The sequence below is a fragment of the Rhinoderma darwinii genome, chromosome 5, assembly GCF_050947455.1.
Source record: "Rhinoderma darwinii isolate aRhiDar2 chromosome 5, aRhiDar2.hap1, whole genome shotgun sequence".
In the NCBI taxonomy this organism is placed as follows: Eukaryota; Metazoa; Chordata; class Amphibia; order Anura; family Rhinodermatidae; genus Rhinoderma; species Rhinoderma darwinii.
Window position 1 is genome coordinate 42999299 of NC_134691.1, and position 20504 is coordinate 43019802.

The window sequence follows — 20504 nt, forward strand, 5'->3', positions numbered from 1 at the left end:
ATTTACACTGCAGATAGCGATATAGCTATATGCAGCCACATAAACACACACTATAACGTTACTGCAGTGTCCTGACAATGAATATACATTACCTCCAGCCAGGACGTGACGTGTATTCATTCTCCTGACCACTTCTGTAGCGTCTCTGTGATTTACAGCACAGCACAGCGAGATCTCGCTGTGAATGACAGTTTACAGCGTAATATCGTGAGACTATGCCTGCTGTGTTGTAAATCACAGAGACGCTACAGAAGTGGTCAGGAGAATGAATGCACGTCACGTCCTGGCTGGAGGTAATGTATATTCATTGTCATGACACATGAGTTGCGTTATAGTGTGTTTATGTGGCTGCACATAGTGATATAGCTATATCGCTATCTGCAGTGTAAATTAATGGAGAGAAGTGTATGACGCTGATTGGTCAGCGTCATACAATTCTCTGTACAACGCCCACTCGGTCATATAGTAAAATACGCCCAGTTGTCCATTGAGAAGCTCATTAGCATAAAGCTAATATAGGTCATAACTCCGTCAAAAATGATCGTTTTTCTAAATAAAAAACACTGCTGTAATCTACATTACAGCGCCGATCACATCATGTACAAGATAGGGCACTTATAATGTGGTGACAGAGCCTCTTTAAGTAATCTCAACTGTGTTGCAACTGGAGCTCCTCTGCTGCATGCTCTTTGCTCTTCTTATAGTATACATAAGGCCTAGACAAGACATATATGGAACCTGTATGGCGGCACACAGAGTCCCTTGGGCACCTAGGAGGCCTCCATCACCCTCCTTCATGGCTGTTCTGTGATGTCGAGAAGAGGTGGAGACATGGCTACGCATGTGCGTGGCTCTCTCTTTTTGAAGTCTAAGGGAATCTCTGGCTTGGCTTTCTCCATAATTTCAAAAGTTTTCAGAGGAGAGGACCACACGCATGCATGGGCACCTCTCATATATGTGGCTGCAATAGGGGTCAGGTGTGGTCTCTGTCACAGAGGTGCGATGGGGGCCCGCACAAATTTCTTGCCCAGGGGCCTCCACCAACCTTAATCTTGCCCTTAATCGTCCTCTATATGTTACCTTATTAAAGCGGATCATTCAGGTCAGTTTTCCACGATTTGATTTAGTATCTTCACGTAGAAAGTGGTGTAACTGCTGCCAGGACATAGAGAAAGCCTGTGAGTCCTGGCTATTGTTAAAGTGTTATTCCACTTCTAGCAAATTAATGTTATTTTTTGTATAATTAAAAGCTATACAATTTACCAAAATACTTTCTGTATTATTTCCTCACGGTTTTCAAGATCTCTGCTTGTTGTTATTCAGTAGGAGCATTCATAGTTTACTTCCAATGAGTAAAATTCTGTCCATGGTCATGTGATGGACACACAGGTGCTGGGATCGTTACATGGTCATGTGATGGACACACAGGTGCTGGGATCGTTAGAAAACACAGCTCAGATACACATACTGTAACGATCCCAGCACCTGTGTGTCTATCACATGACCATGGATAGAATTATATCAACTAGAACTAAACAATCCGTGTTCCTACTGAAAGTATATTGGAACATTGTACAGCTTTTAATTATTAATTCTTAATTACACAAAAAATGAACATTCATTTGCTAAAACTGGAAACTTTTTTAATGTCAATGATCCTTTTGACACATTTATCAGTTTATAATGAGATGATTTTTGTACTTCGGGACGTATAGCGAGTCATTGACCTGTGCTTCATATAAATATATCTCCCCCAGAACTCACATACAATTTACACATTATTTTTCAGTATGTCTTCTTTGCACTGGCAAGAAATTATAATGGTGTTGCTGTAGCAAGACCCCTAGAAATTGTTGTGAATGTTGAGGACATCAATGATAACCCTCCAGTGTGTCCAGCAGAGGAGACCGTTTTTGAAGTCCAGGAAAATGAAGCTATTGGTAAGATGCAGGATGTGTATATATGTATTATCCTCAATAAACTGTTTTACATGTGAATTTTAGACTTGGATTCATTGGGTGGTGGCTGAATATTTCACCCAAAAACAGTTTGGCCCACAAATGGCTTGTGAAGTTTGGCAGACATACCTTCTATACTGTGACTGTCTGCCCAGCTGCCTGTCACCTCAACCTCCTCCTGTAACCAAAATTGCATTCCCTCCATCAATAAAAAATTGGTCTCCCCTTCACAACAAAACGCCCAACAACAGAAACGTCACTAGTGACGTGCCATATACTGGACTAGGACTATCAGCTCCTAGACCATGTGATGGGCATACGGCATGTCACTGGAGGAAGCAAAAAACGTGATGTCACAAGTCACGTAAGGAGCGGGCAGAGCCGACAACAGAGGCATTTTAGGAAACTTGAGTAAATTAGAAGTTTGTTCAAGGGGAACGATTTTAATGAGTGCCCATATAAAAATATAAATTGGACAACCCCTTTAATGTCGTTTCAGGCACAAAGTCTGTTTCGGCTGTAGATCATAGGGACTTAATAATGTGGTTGAAGATGTTTGTCACAAATACATTTTTTTATCTTACAGGAAGCGTTATAGGTGTTCTTCGAGCCACTGATATGGATGAGCAGGGTTCATCAAATACAGTGCTAAGATATACAATTCTGGAACAATGGCCTGGAACATTTTCAGGAAACCTCTTCCTAATCAACTCGTACGGTGGTGATATTCAACTGAATACGGCCGGCCTGAATATCCAGATAGACAAAGAATATAGACTGAAAGTACGGGTGTCAGATGAGGGGAAGCCTTGTAAGTATCCTTGATTAGCCAAAAAGTCCGTTGAATCTTTGGTTTTGTGTCTGGAGAGAATTTACCGTGCCCTCTGCTAGACTCAGTTATATCTGTGCTTCAAGAAAAATAAAAAAGGGGCCTTATTGATCAAACTGTCTAAAAGAAACACTAGAATCTTATAGCCCATAGCAACCAATCACAGTGCACTTTAATTTTTCCATTGTAGTTTCAGAAATTAAAGATGGGCTCTGATTGGTTGCTATGGGCAGCAAGGCCTGTCAGACAGGGCCTGTTTTCTGTTAGACAATTTTGATAAATTATGTTCAGAAATAGCAAAATACTAAAATAATTGGCTGAGATTTATCAAAAGTGTCGTAAAATGCATCATGATCATGCATCAGATGCCGAAAAAATGACGCAAAATTTATAAAAATGGCGCATGTGGAATGATACATTTGGCGTAATTTGCTAGACATGTTCACTTTCTTTACACTTTGTCATGGCTGGCATACTATACACTAATATTTTACATCACAAAAATGGCAGGACCCTTCAGCAGACAACATAATGTTGTTTAACAGGCTGTGTTTGCTACTCTGTCTGTTGGATAGATCTTCAGCTCTGCATGGCGTGGACATGCCATATATGCAACCTGAGCAGCTCCACAGGGGCCCAGTAGGTAAAGAGGCCCACTGCCACTCTGAAAGCAGCTAGCTGTGTCCCATTATATTACAAATAAGGGACTGAGATAATTAATTGTATAGGTCTTAATTTCTGTTGGATTGTTTAGACATACGGGGTGCTCTATGATAACTTTTTGGAGAGCAAGGGGCCCCTATACTGTTCCTGCCTGGGGGCCCTCTTCTTTTTGTGTCCGCCCCTTGCCATACCACTTAATATCAGACTATTTCCACAGCAAAAGGGAGTGAGGCCCCATCAAAATGGGCATATTGTAGCTGTTTTCATCTGTCCATATTTCGGATGTAATCACCGGAACCCCCTGGATTAGGCTAAGTCAAACTTACAGGACCAGACGGATCTGTGCTGCAGTTCATTAGAGCCACAGGGGTCCGGTTGTTACACCCAGAATACAGACAATACAGGAATCTAGATGAGGACTTATTCTGATAAAAAAAAGAAAATTCTGTAATTGCTATTTATATAATTCCCTTATATGTTCTCTAAAGTGGTTTCAAAATCAAGATATGTACAGCTTTGGAACAATTTTTTTACTGCTCAAATGTATCACTATTAAAAAATGGAGCCACTTTGCTAAATCGAAATTAAAAAAACATCCTACCATTTTGTGTCTCTAGCTCCTATGCAGAGATATGTGTCTCCATGGTTACAGACCGCAAACAAACTCTGTGTAGTCTGATTTTTCAGTCATACTCCTTTCCATCTGCCCTCCACTTCTTGCTAACCTAACGTTTGTAAGTTTCCAAGAAATAGGACAGATAGGAGGGAGTATGTGTATTTTCACACCACACAGGATTTGTTTGTTCACTGTAAACATGGAGACATATAAATCTGCATAGGAGCTGTAGAACCAAAACGGTAAGAAATTTTTAATGAAGTTTTCTGCTATGCAAAATGATTATTGTGCACACTCCTGTACTATAATCGTTTCTCTATATAATTGCGTTTCTCTATATAATTGGAGGTACACGTTAAATAGTCAGATATGAAAGTATTACTTGCAGATTTAGCAACTTTTAATGCCAACTTGATAAATTGCATTAATTCTGTCTTTTTTTTCTTTACAGCTTTCAGTACAATGTGTTGGGTGCTAATAAATGTAATTGATATCAATGACCACATTCCCATATTTGAAAGTTTTGATGTGAGTATTTTTTACAGATTCTAAGACCTTGTTTGTCTTTTCTTCAGATTGCAGTTTGGGTGTTCACACTTGTGTTTTACCAGTATGTTTTCTTGCTCTGCCCATAGATTAAACTCATTGACTTAAACCCCTTCTATCCATCAATTGCAGAACAAAAAAAAACTTGTAGCCCTTGGGCTTTCGCCCCTTCCCTGATTTGGGCTCCCTTCATCCATGGGCGCTATAGAAGCTGCCTTGTCTACCTCTATGATCAGTACATCCTTGGACAGATCCTGGAATATAAATGATCATGATACATTTCTATAATTACCAATATTTGGACTGCTAACACCTTCCTCCCCCGATCCAACCGGGAATGCCCCAACTACACAGGTTTCTTCTGATTAAAATTAGCAATTTATCCCCAGGCCCCCATTTTGTGGTCTAGGTTGCAGGACAGTCAGAAATCAGGACTTTTGGTAAGTTTGGAAGATTCACTGTGTCATCAGTTTAGCGTCCCATAGAAATAAATAGGATCCGTAGACTGATCCATCACAATCAATCTTAAAGGGTTATTGCTAAGAATAACATTTATCACCTATCCATGGTGAGGAGGAACGGGGAGTTCAGGACCACCGTTCTAGTGATCGATGTGGGTACCAGAATAATCTTGGGAATACCCCAATAATAACAAAAACATACTGTGGAAAAAGTGTGAACACAGCATGAACTTGTTACTGGAAAACTGTGCCATGGCTCAGCGTCATCTACACATGTGGCCCCAACCCAATGTGGTTGGGGTACAGGTAGAATGTAAAGTGCAAATGTATAATAAATTATTCCTGAAATCATTCATTTAACAATCTCTAGCACACTGTGCTATTGGAGGATGCGGTCACAAGCTGGATATGGCATCACATTGATATGTCAAGTCAATTACCGTAAAGGGGCCGGAGATAAATTTGCAATAACAATCAATTGGAAAGTGTGTTGTGCTTATTAGATGAACACTTTTAAATATATATAATTAAATCCTAAAAAAAACCTTTAAGAAAATATATTAGGGAATTGCATGATTATCAGTCACATGTAGCAATTCCCTTATGTAGTCTTTTTGGGCAGAGTAGCCCTCTTCACAAGCAGGTGTGATCTCGTGAGATATAAGGCTAAAGCTGGCTAGAGATAATTGACAAACGGTCCTGCCGACAATTTCATGTTTATTGCATAACATTCCTGTATGGCTTTCAAGAGGAAAGGTAGTCACACACAATGTAGACAGAGATGTCTATCCTCTGCCGCATTAATGAAACATATAACCATAGCAGACAATCATGGCATTACGTTCACGGGGCCGTGCCATGATTATCTGCCATAGTCATGTAACAAGACATCTCAATGGAAGTGCTGTCACTTCCTAGAAAACCGGGGGCAGGGAGATGAATCAGGCCACAAGGGTGGAAACATGTTTTTTTTTTTAAAGACTTAGTATACTTGAAAGATTTTTATTACCTGACATGAGTACAGGGGTTTTCCTTTAACAGGTCTAGTACCAAGAGTAGGGACATTATTATATTATTCATGTATGTAAAGTACTTGTGAAGTGCTTTCAAATGGCAAGCAATTATGATTCATTTTAAATTTATTGGAGTGTGTTGCTCAGGTACAGGCGCCGGCTGTAAGCTGGGTCGAGTTGCCAGGGAGCCTCCCCTGAGGGGAACAGGCCAGAGAAAGAGAAAAGGCCTGGAGATAAAAAAAAAAAAGACATCCCCTGCATCAGGGAGGAGTTAAAGAGGCTCTGTCACCCAGATTCTAAGTGCCCTTTCTCCTACATAATGTGATCGGTGCTGTAATATAGATAACAACAGTTTTTTTTATTTTGAAAAATGATCATTTTTGAGCAAGTTATGAACAATTTTAGATTTATGCTAATTAGTTTCCTAATAGACAACTGGGAGTGTTTTTACTTTTTTACCAAGTGGGCGTTGTGGAGAGAAGTGTATGACGCTGACCAATCAGTGACCAATCAGCGTCATACACTTCTCTCCATTCATGTCCATTTGTACTCAGCACAGCGTGATCTGGCGAGATCATGCTGTGCTGTCACATATACCCACATTAACTTTACCGAAGTGTCTTGAGAGTGAATAGACATCACCTCCAGCCAGGACGCGATGTCTATTCACACTCCTGACACTTCAGTAAAGTTTGTGTGGGACTTAATCACAGCACAGTGTGATCTCGCAAAATCACAAATGTGAATGACAGCACAGTGAGATCACGCTGTGCTGTGTGAGTAAGTCCCACACAAACTTTACCGAAGTGTCGGGAGTTTTAATAGACATCGTGTCCTGGCTGGAGGTGATGTCTATTCACTTTCAAGACGCTTCAGTAAAGTTTATGTGGGTATATGTGACACCACAGCGTGATCTCGCAAGATCACGCTGTGCTGAGTACAAATGGACATGAATGGAGAGAAGTGTATGAGGCTGATTGGTCACTGATTGGTCAGCCTCATACACTTCTCTTTACAACACCCACTTGGTAAAAAGGTAAAAAAAAAGCCCAGTTGTATATTAAGAATGTAATTAGCATAAATCTAAAATTGCTCATAACTTGCTCAAAAATGATCGTTTTTCAAAATAAAAACCACTGTTATCTACATTACAGCGCTGATCAAATTATGTAGGAGATAGGGCACTTATAATCTGGTGACAGAGCCCCTTTAACTCCTCCTCCTCTTTAAAGCTCTGTCAGCCAATCAAGCTGATGAACCACCATTACCCGCCTTTGCCCAAACCGCTGCCATTTTAATGTATAGCGTTAAATAGACTGAACCTCTTACCTGAGAAGTTGTTCACGTCTGTCTCTGTCTGTCTGTCCGTCCGTCCGTCCGTCCGTCCGTCCGTCTGGTTGTCTATGTTGTATAGATTTGCCATCTAGACCCCTGGAGCTTTATAACATTTGAAATTTGTCTTGTTTTTCTAGTATGGGAATGTAACCTTGCGGGAAGACACTGCTTTGCAAACATTGGTGAAAGAAATACAGGCCACAGATGATGACCAGCCGCAAACAGGAAGCTTTTCTATTTATTACAGGATAGTCAAAGGTGATCCAGATAAAAGGTTTATAATTGAAACAAATCCAGAAAATAATCGCGGATATGTCCGAGTGGCTGCTGTAAGTGACAGATTTCTTATTATACCTATTGATAGATTTTGTAGCGTCAAACTGACAGTTAACTTTCTTGTCTCTCTTACAGCCACTAGACTATGAAACATTTATGGAGCATGACCTAGTGATAGAAGCCAGAAACCCGGAGCCACTGATTCAAGGAATGGATTATAATTCCAGCTCCACTACAAATTTAAAGGTTATAGTCACTGATGTGGATGAAAAGCCAATTTTTGGAAGTTCAATATACCAAGCACAGTTCTTAGAAGACATTCCTATTGGAACCAGGTTAATAAAAATAGATGCATCAGATCCTGAAGGTGATAAAATTTGGTAAGTAGCTTGCTGGACACGCTGGCCACATTTATTATTCAGTTTATGACTGCTTTTAATGGAAATTGCATAGGTTAAAAAGTCAGATCTAGAATTGCTGTAAATTTTTCGACAAAATTGTGTAAAAAGTAGCAACATATGTATTCTCATTTCAAAAAGAAAACAGCTGAGAAAAGTGGCCATGATCAAGCTATAAACGTACTTTTTAACTCATTTATCAAAGGCAAAGGTTAGAAAAGGCGCAAATTAGCAGCTGTAAAAAGGGATTCAGAGATTTTAATAAATTAGTTGCAATTCTCGCCAACTACTCTTTCCAATTTAATTGGGGCAAAATATGTGATTATTAATAAATGTGGGCCAATATCCTTGAATTATATTTTTGTCTGTTTCGGCATTATGTAGACAAGTACTTAATGTCTGTGGAATAACATTGATGCCTGATACATGGGACCTCTGCTTACCAGAAACGTGCCCCCATCTGTGTTTACACAAACACAAGCGCCTATACTGATGAGCATCTATCTATCTATCTATCTATCTATCTATCTATCTATCTATCTATCTATCCATCCATCCATCCATCCATCCATCCATCCATCCATCCATCCATCCATCCATCTATCATCTATCTATCTATCTATCTATCTATCTATCTATCTATCTATCTATCTATCTATCTATCTATCTATCTATCTATCTATCTATCTATCTATCTATCTATCTATCTATCTATCTATCTATCTATCCATCCATCCATCCTTCTCATATCTGCACAGCTGCCAATACAGATGATAAACTGTGTAAAAAGAGATGCAGCTGGGCGATCAATGGATATGTCTTTTAAAACCCCTTTAAAGGGATAACCCACCACAACATCTTACCACCAATCCACAGGATAGGCGATAAGTGTTTGATTGCTGGGACCTCCACCAATCACGAGTACTGGAGTCCTGAGTCTATGAACAGAGCGCTAGGTCTATATGGGACTGCCGAAGATAGCGGAGAACACCCCCGAGTACAGGACTTTATAAATATCACTTTCGGCAAGATCGCCATATTTTGTAAACGTTTACAGCAGAAAAATGATCTTTAAATATTCCCTAAGATATCAGTTTTACTTGTAGTGTTCCTTTAAATATGTACAAATTCACCTCTACAGTAGCATCTTGTAGATAAACAAATTTAAGTTTTTTTTTGTCTGGGGACAGTCGCCAATTGCAGCAAATTATTCTGCTATCTTGTATCACCTGGGATGTGGAATGATGTATCTGTTCAACAAATCTGTTATGATACAAGAGCTATGCACTTGTATTTACAGCAACATTTTAAAAGACAGCCAAATTTAGGAACACAATCTATTTTCCACGTCGATGAGAGCCCATTGATTAAATGTAATGCTTCCACTGTGGTGGCGCTGCATGGGAATTGAACATTTGCTGCCAGGTTCCCCCATAGACTGCTGTCCCAGCAAAGTGGCACGTTGTGATCAGCTTATTGTCGGGGGCCTTATAAGAAAACAGGATTGTGCAAAGGTTTTTTTTTTTAACAACACAATTTTCAAAGCGTAATTGGCCAGCAGAGTAACTAATGGCCATTGTTTGCATTTTATTAACCACAGGCGTGTGGATCTGTCCCATCTTTTCATGGCTTCTTTTAAGGAGAAATATTACTGACACATTTTCACTTGCATGACATTCTCTACATACCCACTAGATTTGACCATTTTTCCAAACTTCGATATTTCTCCCCAGGTTTTCATTGAGAAGAAACAAATTTAATTGGCTGAAAATAAATAAAGAAACTGGAGAAATCTACAGCGATGAACTCCTGGACCGTGAACGGGAAGAACATTATGAAGTGGACGTAATTGCTACAGAGTCAAGTAAGACCCACTTAATACATAAATTAATATAAAATACAATATATGGAATAACATTAAAGCCACTGACAGGTGAAGTGAATAACACAATATTAGGCAGGTGGTTTTATTGTTATGACTGATTGAGATATATATATATACACACAGCACACAAGAAAATGGCGACAGCACGCTGCGAACACCAATGTCACCTAAACCGCTACATATAAATAAATATGCATTACTACTAAATCTACTTACAATAGGGAGGTTCTTTGCGCACATTTTGATCAAATTGTGTGAGCCCATCTGCCATGAAAAGGCATCCTCTATAGGTGGGGACCTACTCTCCACATACACCCAGAACTGGGACTAAGCCTACATATATCTGGAGATGGTAGGAACCCGCATTAAATTAATTAAAATCATCCAGGGACTTTTTCTTGCGTGCTGTATGTCTTTATTGTATTTCTTCCACCTGTAAACACGTTTTGTTTAATTTTATTGGAATGTGCTGTTCAAATTTTCGTGTTTATGTGATTCATATATGTGGGGTTAGTGACTGCCTCCATTTTTGTTCTCGCACTCCTCCGATTCTGCTCTTGGTGATCTTAATTAGTTTAACCCGTTCGCGCTCCAGAACGTACTATTCCGTCATTGTAGCTGTAGCGTTCGCGCTCCATGACGGAATAGTACGTCACAGGAGGATCGGTCATTTAGGTCGTCTTCCCGACACATACAAGAGTTGTGACAGCTGCTGTCTCGTACAGCAGTTGCCGCAGCTCCTACAGCGGGGACCAACCGCGGTGTCCCCACTGATTAACTCTTTAGAAGCCGCGTTCAATAGCGATCGCTAGGGGTTCTTAGGGGTTAAACTACCATCGTGGGCCCGCTACATGATAGCTGCCGGCGATCGTGACTATGGCAACCGGACACCAAACAATGGCGTGCGGCTATGCCATCAACAGAAGCCTAGTGGATCCTGACAAAGTCAGGACCCACTATGCTTGCTGTCAGTGAGTAGCTGACAGCTCTAATACACTGCACTACGCATTTAGTGCAGTGTAATAGAATAGCGATCAGGGCCTCCTGCCCTCAAGTTCCCTAGAGTGACAAAGTAAAAAATGTAAAAAAAAAAGTAAATAAAAGTTGTGTCAAAATAAGAAAATAAAAGTTTTAAAAGTAATAAAACTAAAAATCCCCCCTTTTCCCTTATCAGTCCTTTATTATTAATAAAAATAAACAAATAAACAAATAAACTATACGTAATTGGTATCGCCGCGTCCGTAACGGCCTGAAGTACAAAATTATTTCATCATTTATCCCGCGCGGTGAACGCCATAAAAGAAAATAATAATAAACCGTACCACAATCACAATTGTTTGGTCACTTCACCTCCTCAAAAATGGAATAAAAAGAGATCAAAAAGTCGCATGTACCTAAAAATGGTATTGATGGAAACTACAGTTCGTTGCGCAAAAAACAAGTCCTCGCACGACTTTATTGATGGAAAAATAAAAACGTTCTGGCTCTTAGAATAAGGCAACACAAAAAGTGAATGATTTTTTTACGAAAAGTATTTTATTGTGCAAACGCCATAAGACATAAAAAAACTATAAACATCTGGTATCGCCGTAATCGTATCGCCCCGCAGAATAAAGTGAATATGTCATTTATAACGCACGGTGAACGCTGTAAAAAAAATAGAATAAAAAAACAATAGTAGAATTGCTGTTTTTTAGTCACCACGCCACTTAAAAATAGAATAAAAACTGATCAAAAAGCCGCATGCACCCCATGAAAACTGCAATGGATTCCTCAAGGGGTCTAGTTTGCAAAATGGGGTCACTTTTAAGGGGATTCCTCTGTTCTGGTACATCAGAAGCTCTGAAAATGCGACATGGTGCCCAGAAACCAATTCAGCAAAATCTACATGGAGCCCTGCTGTTTGTCCAACCTGCAGTGTATGACCACATATAGGGTATCGCCGTAATAGGGAGAAATTGCTTTACAAATGTTGGGGTGCTTTTTCTCCTTTTATTGCTTGTCAAAATGAAAAATTCGTAGCTTTTATTGGAAAAATTTGATTTTCAATTGCACAGCCTAAAAACCTGTGGGGTCTAAATGCCCACTATACCCCTCGATAAGTTCCTTGAGGGGTGTAGTTTGCCAAATAGGGTCACTTTTGGGGGGTTTCCACTGTTTTGGCACCACAAGACCTCTTCAAACCGGACATGGTGCCTAATAAAAAGGAGACCTCATAATCCTCTAGGTGCTCCTTTGCTTCGGAGGCCTGTTTTTCAGTCCATTATCACACTAGGGCTACATGTGGGATATTTCTAAAAACTGCAGAATCTGGGCAATAAATATTAAGTTGCGTTTCTCTGGTAAAAACTTCTGTTTTACCGAAAAAAATGGAATAAAAAGGATTTTCCGACAAAAAAATGAAATTTGTAAAGTTCACCTCTACTTTGCTTTAAATTCCTGTGAAACACCTAAAGGGTTAATAAACTTTCTAAATGCTGTTTTGAATACTTTGAGGGGTCTAGTTTCTAAAATGGGGTGTTTTATGGGGGGTTTCTAATATATAAGCCCCTCAAAGCCACTTCAGAACTGAACAGGTACCTAAAAAAAAAGAGGCTTTTGAAATTTTATTCAAAATATGAGAAATTGCTACTAAAGTTCTAAGCCTTGTAACGTCCTAGAAAAATAAAGAATGTTCAAAAAATGATGCATATGGGAAATGTGAACTAGTAAATATTTTGCGTAGTATTACGATCTGTCTTACAAGCAGATGCATTTAAATTCAGAAAAATTCTATTTTTTTCAAATTTTCTCTAAATTTTGCTATTTTTCACAAATAAACACTGAATATATCGACCAAATTTTACCACTAACATAAAGCCCAATGTGTCACGAGAAAACATTCTCAGAATCGCTTGGATAGATTTAAGCATTCTGAAGTTATTACCACATAAAGTGAAATATGTCAGATTTAAAAAATGGGCTCTGAGCCTTAAAGCCCAAACTAGGCTGCGTCCTTAAGGGGTTAATGTGGGTTCCTACCATCCCCAGGTATATGTAGGCTTTGTCCCAGTTCTGGGTGTATGTGCAGCGTAGGTTCCCACCTCATAGAGGTCTCCTTGTTGTGGCCGATGGGCCCACAGATTTCGACAAACATGTGCGCCAAGAACCTCCCTATTGTGAGTAGATTTAGCAGTAATGCATATTTATTTATGTTTAAGTTTATGTTTAGGTGACATTAGTGTTCGCAGTGTGCTGTCGCCTTTTTTCTTGTGTGCTATATAAATCTGCAATAACAGGCTTTCTTGTACCTGTATACACACTTTGTTTCATTTTGTTGGAATGTGCTGTTCATATTTTTGTGTATATATATATATATATATATATATATATATATATACACACTGAATGACCACTTTATTAGAGACACCTGCACTGTGACGACTGGAGCTTGCCTGTATGGAAATTAAACACGTTTAGGATAAAATCAAGTGAGCAAGTTTTTCCATGGATCAGTTTCAGTGTGAATCCAAATTAGAATGGGAAAATTTAGTGATCTAAGAGGCTTTGAACAAGACATGGTCATCGGTACTAGAAGGGCCAAAATCTAAAAAATTGCCAACCTTGTGGAGTTTTCTCGTGCACCAGTATTGAGAGTAAACCAAGAATGGTGTAATCGAGGAAAAAGATTCAGCGAGAGGGGATCCTGTGAATGTCCACAACTCGTTAACTAAAGTTGTGTCAGAAGAGAATGTCAAGAGTCATTCTGGCGAACAGGAGGTGCATAGTTGAGCAAATTGCAGTCGAATACAAAGCTGATGCTCCGACTAACATATCCTAAAGCACTAACATGTCAGAATGCACAACTCATCGTCCCTTAGCACGGATGGACTATAATAGCAGATGTCCAATTAGATAGTCATTGATGTCATAGGGAGACAGAATGGTAACACTCCAGTGGGCAAAAGAGCGCAAAAATTGGATCAGTGTGCGGCGGAAAAACATCCACTGGTCAGATAAATCCAGAGGTTGGTGGAGCCCAAAGGAGATAATGCTCTACTAAATGGACTCTCTATTACAGTGTGCACTCAGTGTATAAAAACCCCTAATCTTTATATTTTCCAATCAGTGATTCCCTGTATAAATAAGAACACTGAGGATAACATGATGCAACATGGGACAATTAAATGAATGATTGTCCATCAAACAACTATGATGGTGAACTTTCGTTAACAAAGGTGGTGGGGGGCACAACATAGCTTGTCCCTCCTTTGCCTCCAATGACATTTTTTGAGAGTCTGGAGACTGTGACTAGGCCAACGGGAATCAATTGTTTATGGCCCCAAATATGGGTCCCACAGCTATCAGGCAGTGGGTATGCCATAATTGCTTTACATGGGAATACCCTTTTAAGCTTTATAAACTAAATCACAAGCAAAATGTGTTCAAAGACAATTAACTCTTTTTATGTTTATGGTTTTACAGATAATCCTCAAATGAGTTCATTCGTAATGTTCCATTTGTACCTGGATGATGTCAATGACAACTATCCCCGGTTAGCCAAGGACTATTTTGGTGATTTCTTTTACTGTTATCCATTGACAAAACCAGAGTCATTTGAATTCAGTGGTGCAGATAATGATCAGCCTCCTAGGGGCATATCGCTGAAATTTCGTCTTGGTGATGAAAGTACTGAAAATGATTGGAGCCTTCAATATGTGAATGGTAAGTCTGAAGAAACCAGATAACTACATTCAGTAGGACCTTTATATCGTCTTGGCATTGTATTATTAAATCTTAGAACTAGTTTAATGATTATCTGTCAGGTATTTTTGAAAAGGAAATAAAAACAAAATTGCATCTGATGTAAGCGAATGGGGTGCAGTGTTGGACTCCAGGGACTTTAGGTCCACCAGACTAAGGACCCATGCACATGAACGGGTTTTTGCGGCCGTAATTCACCCGCAATATGTGGGTGAATTGCTGTCCCATTAATTCATATGGGCCCATGCACACGACCGTGGTTTCAACGGTCCGTGCATTGCCCGGGAGTCTGGACCACAAAAAGATGGGACATGTATTATTACGGCCGTATCTTGCAGTCCAGACTCATTGAAACGAATGCGCACGGCCCGCGATTTGCAGGCGGCATGCAGATGACACTCCGCGGCCGTCCGAGCCGCAAATCACGGGCCGTGCAGACCACTACGTCCAGTGAATGAGCCCTAAATGATTCTGAGGGTCCACCCTGCATCTATACAGAACATGTGCACGTCTACTTTTAATTGAGTCGTAAGCTTTGTCTTTATCATTGCACACACAGGACATATCATTAATATGGTCTAGACCCTAAGGAATCCAAGTTATTGGCTCCAAAGATTGCTACAAATGAGGTTGCCTTCAGTTGGACCTTGGGCCTAATATTATTATGCACTTATTGTCTGGGCCTATCAGAGGATCCAAAAATGTTGACTTATTTTTAGGACAGGATTATCTAATGTGGAGGAACGCTTCTATCTAATGTGGCGCTCGTCATATTAGCTAAAGCCGAGATTCTTTGGCTAATGGGCTAACCTTGCTAAATGAACACATTTTCAAATATATTTGGATTTTTTATCCCCAATGGGTGATCATTACTCTTTGGGGATAAAACCATACACAAGTGCTACAATCAGATAACCTTATGGAGCTCTAGAATTTTTCTTTTAACTTAGGGGAAAATGCACTTTAGTGGGTCTAGAACTGCTTTTGCACACACACACACACACACACACACACACACACACACACACACACACACACACACACACAATGTCTTCAGTTTGGCTCCTGATGGTCTGTAAAACCCATTGGTTTGGCAAGAACCCAAATAATTCTAAACTTGATTTCAATTTAGAATTTGTATAATCCAATATTGTCGCAAGCATTCAGACAGGCCAGAGTTAGGGATCATTGGGCTAGTGGTGAGAAGGGTCAGAGTGATTTTGTAGGGGAAGAGGTAAAGTTGAATTGTGAAGGACCTCTGGGGAGGCCACAGTAATCACTCAGTATGATGCCCCTGAGCAGAAATTATAGTTCTGCAACATATTGCAGGCATGATTTACAGCACGCTCTATAATCTTTTCTCTTACTGGCTCCTATAAAGTCTTGTAAATCATATCGTAGAATATGTAAGATATATAGAAGCTATAGAGAAACACATTAAACATGAAATGCAAGTTACCCAATTAAGAGTTTTTATAATACATTTCTGACAGGTTCTTCTGCTCGTCTGACCATGAAGCATTCACAGTTTCCAAAAGGAGATATCTTTGTTCCAGTAATTATTAGGGATAATGGACGCCCACCATTAGAAGCCAACGTTTCTGTACCAGGTATGAAAAGTAAAAAAATAAATAAAAAAAAAAGGCAAATGTGTATATGACTATTGGGTCAATAAGACTATACGCAGCTAAAGATGTAAGTCTATTACACCACCTGACGAAGCTGCAACGACAAGCAGCGATACACACGGGGACTTTAGATGCAGTATAACAGGGTCACGTAATCCCTTCTGCCACTTTCTACTTTCTACTTTTTTGTACTTTGGGTATTTTCCTTTTGTATTTATTTCTGTCAAATTATTAATTTGTTTTTATATTCACATGACACTTTATGCGCATCATAACTCACAATAACTCTTTGTATCCATTTGACAAGTTGTCATACTGTATGTATATGATATTAGTTTTTGATAAATTAGGACTGTATTTATTTTTCTATTGTTTCAGATATACTTTTTTTTTTACCCCCTAACTTCGGTATACCTTATTAGGGTTAGATACTGCAGTGGGACCATTTTTTATTTCATAATGGATCCCTGGTGTGTAATTGTTTTTATTAGCCTATGAAGTACTTCATAAAGTTTTCGATAATATTTTTCTTTTTAGGTGCGCACATTTGTTTTTTATGTGATGTGTGGTTTTGGTATAGATTATATTTGTAGCACTCCTGTTTTTTTTTTTTATCATTAGCGGTGCCTATTTACAACATTACTCAATTCAAGAGGAAGGGATATAGTATCGCCCCTGGTATCTAATTATGATTTAAATTCCAGACCCCTAATAGGTTTTTAACCCCCTGCAAACACATATAACTTGCAGATGATGGCAAAGGGTCATCCATAGTTTGTAGTTAAAGATTCTCTACTGCCCTAAGTAGTTGAATTAATGAACAGTGTACTGGGTATTAATGCCATAATGATTTCCATCCTGAATTAATATCCTTTGCATAATACCATAGTGAATAACATAATGTTAAATAAAAAAGTAAAAAACTACTGTGCCTGACACTCGGTGCCAGATATTGTTCTTGGTAGATTGTCAATCAGATGATGAATGCCTTGTCAATGTTTTTTGACAACTGTGATATTTCAAAATATTAAATAATTCACCACGCCCTAAGGCCATGTGCACATATGATGTATTTGTTGCAGATTTTCAGTGTGGATTTCGCATCGTAAACCCGCAACAAAGTACAATACAATAGACGTGAATGGGGTTTTATGCTACATTCGAACATTGCCTTACCTGATCAAATGAACGTGTTAATCTGCTGTTATTGAAATGGCAGGGGTCATTTTAACTTTTTGGATTCTATTGGCTTAATGTGTGACAAAAAAAAATCTTAAATGTGTACTTATAGCATGAGCTATTGTGTGGGGCCCGGTATTAAATATGTAAGGGGTCCCAATATATTTGGTAGCATCAGAGATGCAGATGAAATGTTGTATAGTCGGATCTGCCTCATTCATTCCCAGTAGTACAGTTTTGACCTTGATATGTTCCAATGTATCCAAAGTGAAAAATAGGCAACAATGCAAATAGTCTTGATTCAATATCTCTTATAGTTATGTGTCTGTAGCTAATGTGAAAACCTATGTCTTTCTATGGTAACAGACTACAAACAAACCTTGTGTAGTCTGATCCTGAAGTCATGCTCTCTTCTATTTGTCCCCTATTTATTGTTAACCTACTTAATGCACCTTAGCAAGAGGCAGGGGACAAGTTGAAGGGAGTGTGACTACAGGATCAGACTACATAGGGTTTATTTGAAGTCTGTAACCATAGAGTTTCCAAGCAGCATGGCCACGCTAGGGTCCTGCTCAGCGGGAACGGTGGACACAAAATAATAGGGCATTTCTAATCAACGCTATTTGCAAAATTGCTTTATTTTTAGTCTCAGATGCATTGGGACAATAAACAAAAATTGGTTTTCAGGATGGACAAAGCCTTTAAGTCAGGGATTTGAAGTGCTTACTAACCTGCAACTTTGAGACATTTAACCCTATTAACTAATAGCCTAGAATAATGGTTGGAATTAAACATATATAGTATAAGACATTTGTGTGAAGTAACCGCTACAGATGAACACCTTGTATTGATAACATGTTTTCTTTTTCAGTTCGTATATGTTCTTGTACCTCTAACAACAAGTGTGAGATAAAAGCAGAATCGGATCAAAAGCTAACAACTGTAGGATTAGCTCTTGGAATTTTATTTGGTACTCTGGCAGTTATAGGTCGGTAGATTTAATATTACTAATTTACAACCACATAGATTTTACTCATGACCACCATTTTTTGATCCTCTGTAAAAATATTCAGAATGTGATTTCCCTGTTTGTACAGACTGGGACTCCGGTCGAGAATAACCCGGCAGAGACTTTGCCCAGCATGAGACCTCATGCACACAACAATTGAGTGTACATAGTGGCAGACGGTGCATTACAGGTCTGCAGTATGAACCAATAGGCGCTCGGAGGGCACCATACTCTCCCCTAGAAGAAATGCTTCTATGGAAAAATACCTCCATAACATATCATGTGTTGGGGCATACAACAATTATTTTTATCATGAATTCTCATGCAATCTGGGAGATAAACCTGTGTGTCTCTGTATAATATTAGAGGTACACAGAGATATAGTGTTGGCCCATAGCAGATGTTTCACATGGATGCCGAATACAGGCATGTACTCATGGCCTTTAAGGGGTTTTCCCACTTTAGATAAAGTTGGTTGATAGGTGTGGATCCCACCTCTTGGACCCCTGGCGACCAAGGAAAAAGGGGTTCCCATTCTGAAAGCCAAGACACCAGCTGCTACCGCCAAAGGAAGACACTGATAGGAGAGATGGCTATGCATAAAGTCCATGAGCGTTAAAGAGATAGCCCAGTTTGGTTTATTTTATGGACCTCCCCTTTAATATCTTACCTACTTTCTTTTAAACTCAAACCTATGCACACATTATATATTTTCTATCCTATGAGCATGTATCCTGCTGGACAGTATTTAACCAGTTCTATTTTTCCAGGTATAATAGTTGCAGCTGTTTTCATATCAATCAACCAAAAGAAGAAGAAGGCAAGTGGTGGTGACGCCAACAATGCTGCAGAAACAGCAAACCTGAGGTCCTGAGAAAACTTGTTAGAATTTTTTAAAGATTCCAAACTTTGAACACCCCAAAGTTCCAGTTCGATACCAAGAATGGAGTACCGAAGTGCGCATGCTTGTTACTGTGGATATTTTTACTTACTAGAGAATAATGTGTTTAAATAAAAGGAACGTTGTTTTGGAGAATAATGAGAAAATGTTGTTTTTTACAATTATCTCATGTAGAATTGTTGGTTGCGGAGGGAGAGCACAACAGGGGCAGGACGTGGGGCGTCATTGAGGGGAGGGACACCATTTATGGATATAAAATAAAACCCTAAAATAGATGAAACAAGGAGAGGAGCTAACGGAGGTGGACCCTACTCCAGATACATGGTAAGTTGGCCAGCTAGCCCTACATTGGGGACTGTACATGTATGGTGAGTATGGAGGTGGAGGAAAACATGAAGACAGCTTTTCCTGCCCAAAGCACATGCAGGGCTTCCATGAGGAGAGTATAGTAATGCTGTCATGGGCCCAAGCAATGAGTCTAAAGAGGCCCTGTCCTCACTTATTACATCTTACCTGCTGTCCAAGATAGTATGCACAATGGCCAAAATGGGCCCATTAATTTCATGTAAGTGTAGTCACAATTAGTCTTCTGTTTAATTAGAATATTATCTCATTTGTTTTATCCAAGCTGATTGGTTTTCTATATTGTATGTGGCATTGATGGCATCTAATTTTAATTAAGGGGTGTCCATTATTTTTGACGGCAAGAATAGTGCAATCTGCCGCATCATTTTTGCTGTCAGAAATACGGCAACCTGACTAAATTTGTGATGTCATAAATACGGGAAAACGCGAAACCCTGACTAAACAGAGCAGTGTAAACAGAGCCTTAAATGCACCTTCATTTCACTTTTGCCTTTTATTTGTAAATCTATTTCTTCTGGGTACAGAAACACAGCGCTAGTCCAATTGACACGGGTTTACCCTCTAAATTTACTAAAGAATAAAGCTTTGTTGCTACCACTGCAAATATTTATTCTTAGAATGTGGCAGACTTGCTTTTTCAGGAGACAGATTGCGTCCTCCAGTTTTTTAGTTTTATAATTTAGGTCAGTAGTACGGCA

General features: G+C 39.3%; 1 protein-coding gene across 5 annotated transcripts in view; it reads left to right on the plus strand.

Annotated features, from left to right (window-relative positions):
- CDH17 (cadherin 17) overlaps window positions 1-19568 on the plus strand; it is a 70124-nt gene extending 50556 nt beyond the window's left edge. For all 5 annotated transcript variants that reach the window (XM_075828008.1, XM_075828009.1, XM_075828006.1 and 2 more), the window contains 10 exons: window positions 1790-1940; window positions 2545-2769; window positions 4518-4594; window positions 7559-7750; window positions 7833-8077; window positions 9829-9959; window positions 14445-14684; window positions 16217-16333; window positions 18402-18518; window positions 19310-19568. In XM_075828008.1, coding sequence (XP_075684123.1) covers window positions 1790-1940; window positions 2545-2769; window positions 4518-4594; window positions 7559-7750; window positions 7833-8077; window positions 9829-9959; window positions 14445-14684; window positions 16217-16333; window positions 18402-18518; window positions 19310-19413 — 1599 coding nt within the window. In that variant the 3' untranslated portion in view covers window positions 19414-19568. The remainder of the gene's footprint in view (window positions 1-1789; window positions 1941-2544; window positions 2770-4517; window positions 4595-7558; window positions 7751-7832; window positions 8078-9828; window positions 9960-14444; window positions 14685-16216; window positions 16334-18401; window positions 18519-19309) is intronic.
- The last annotated feature ends 936 nt before the right edge of the window (window positions 19569-20504 follow it).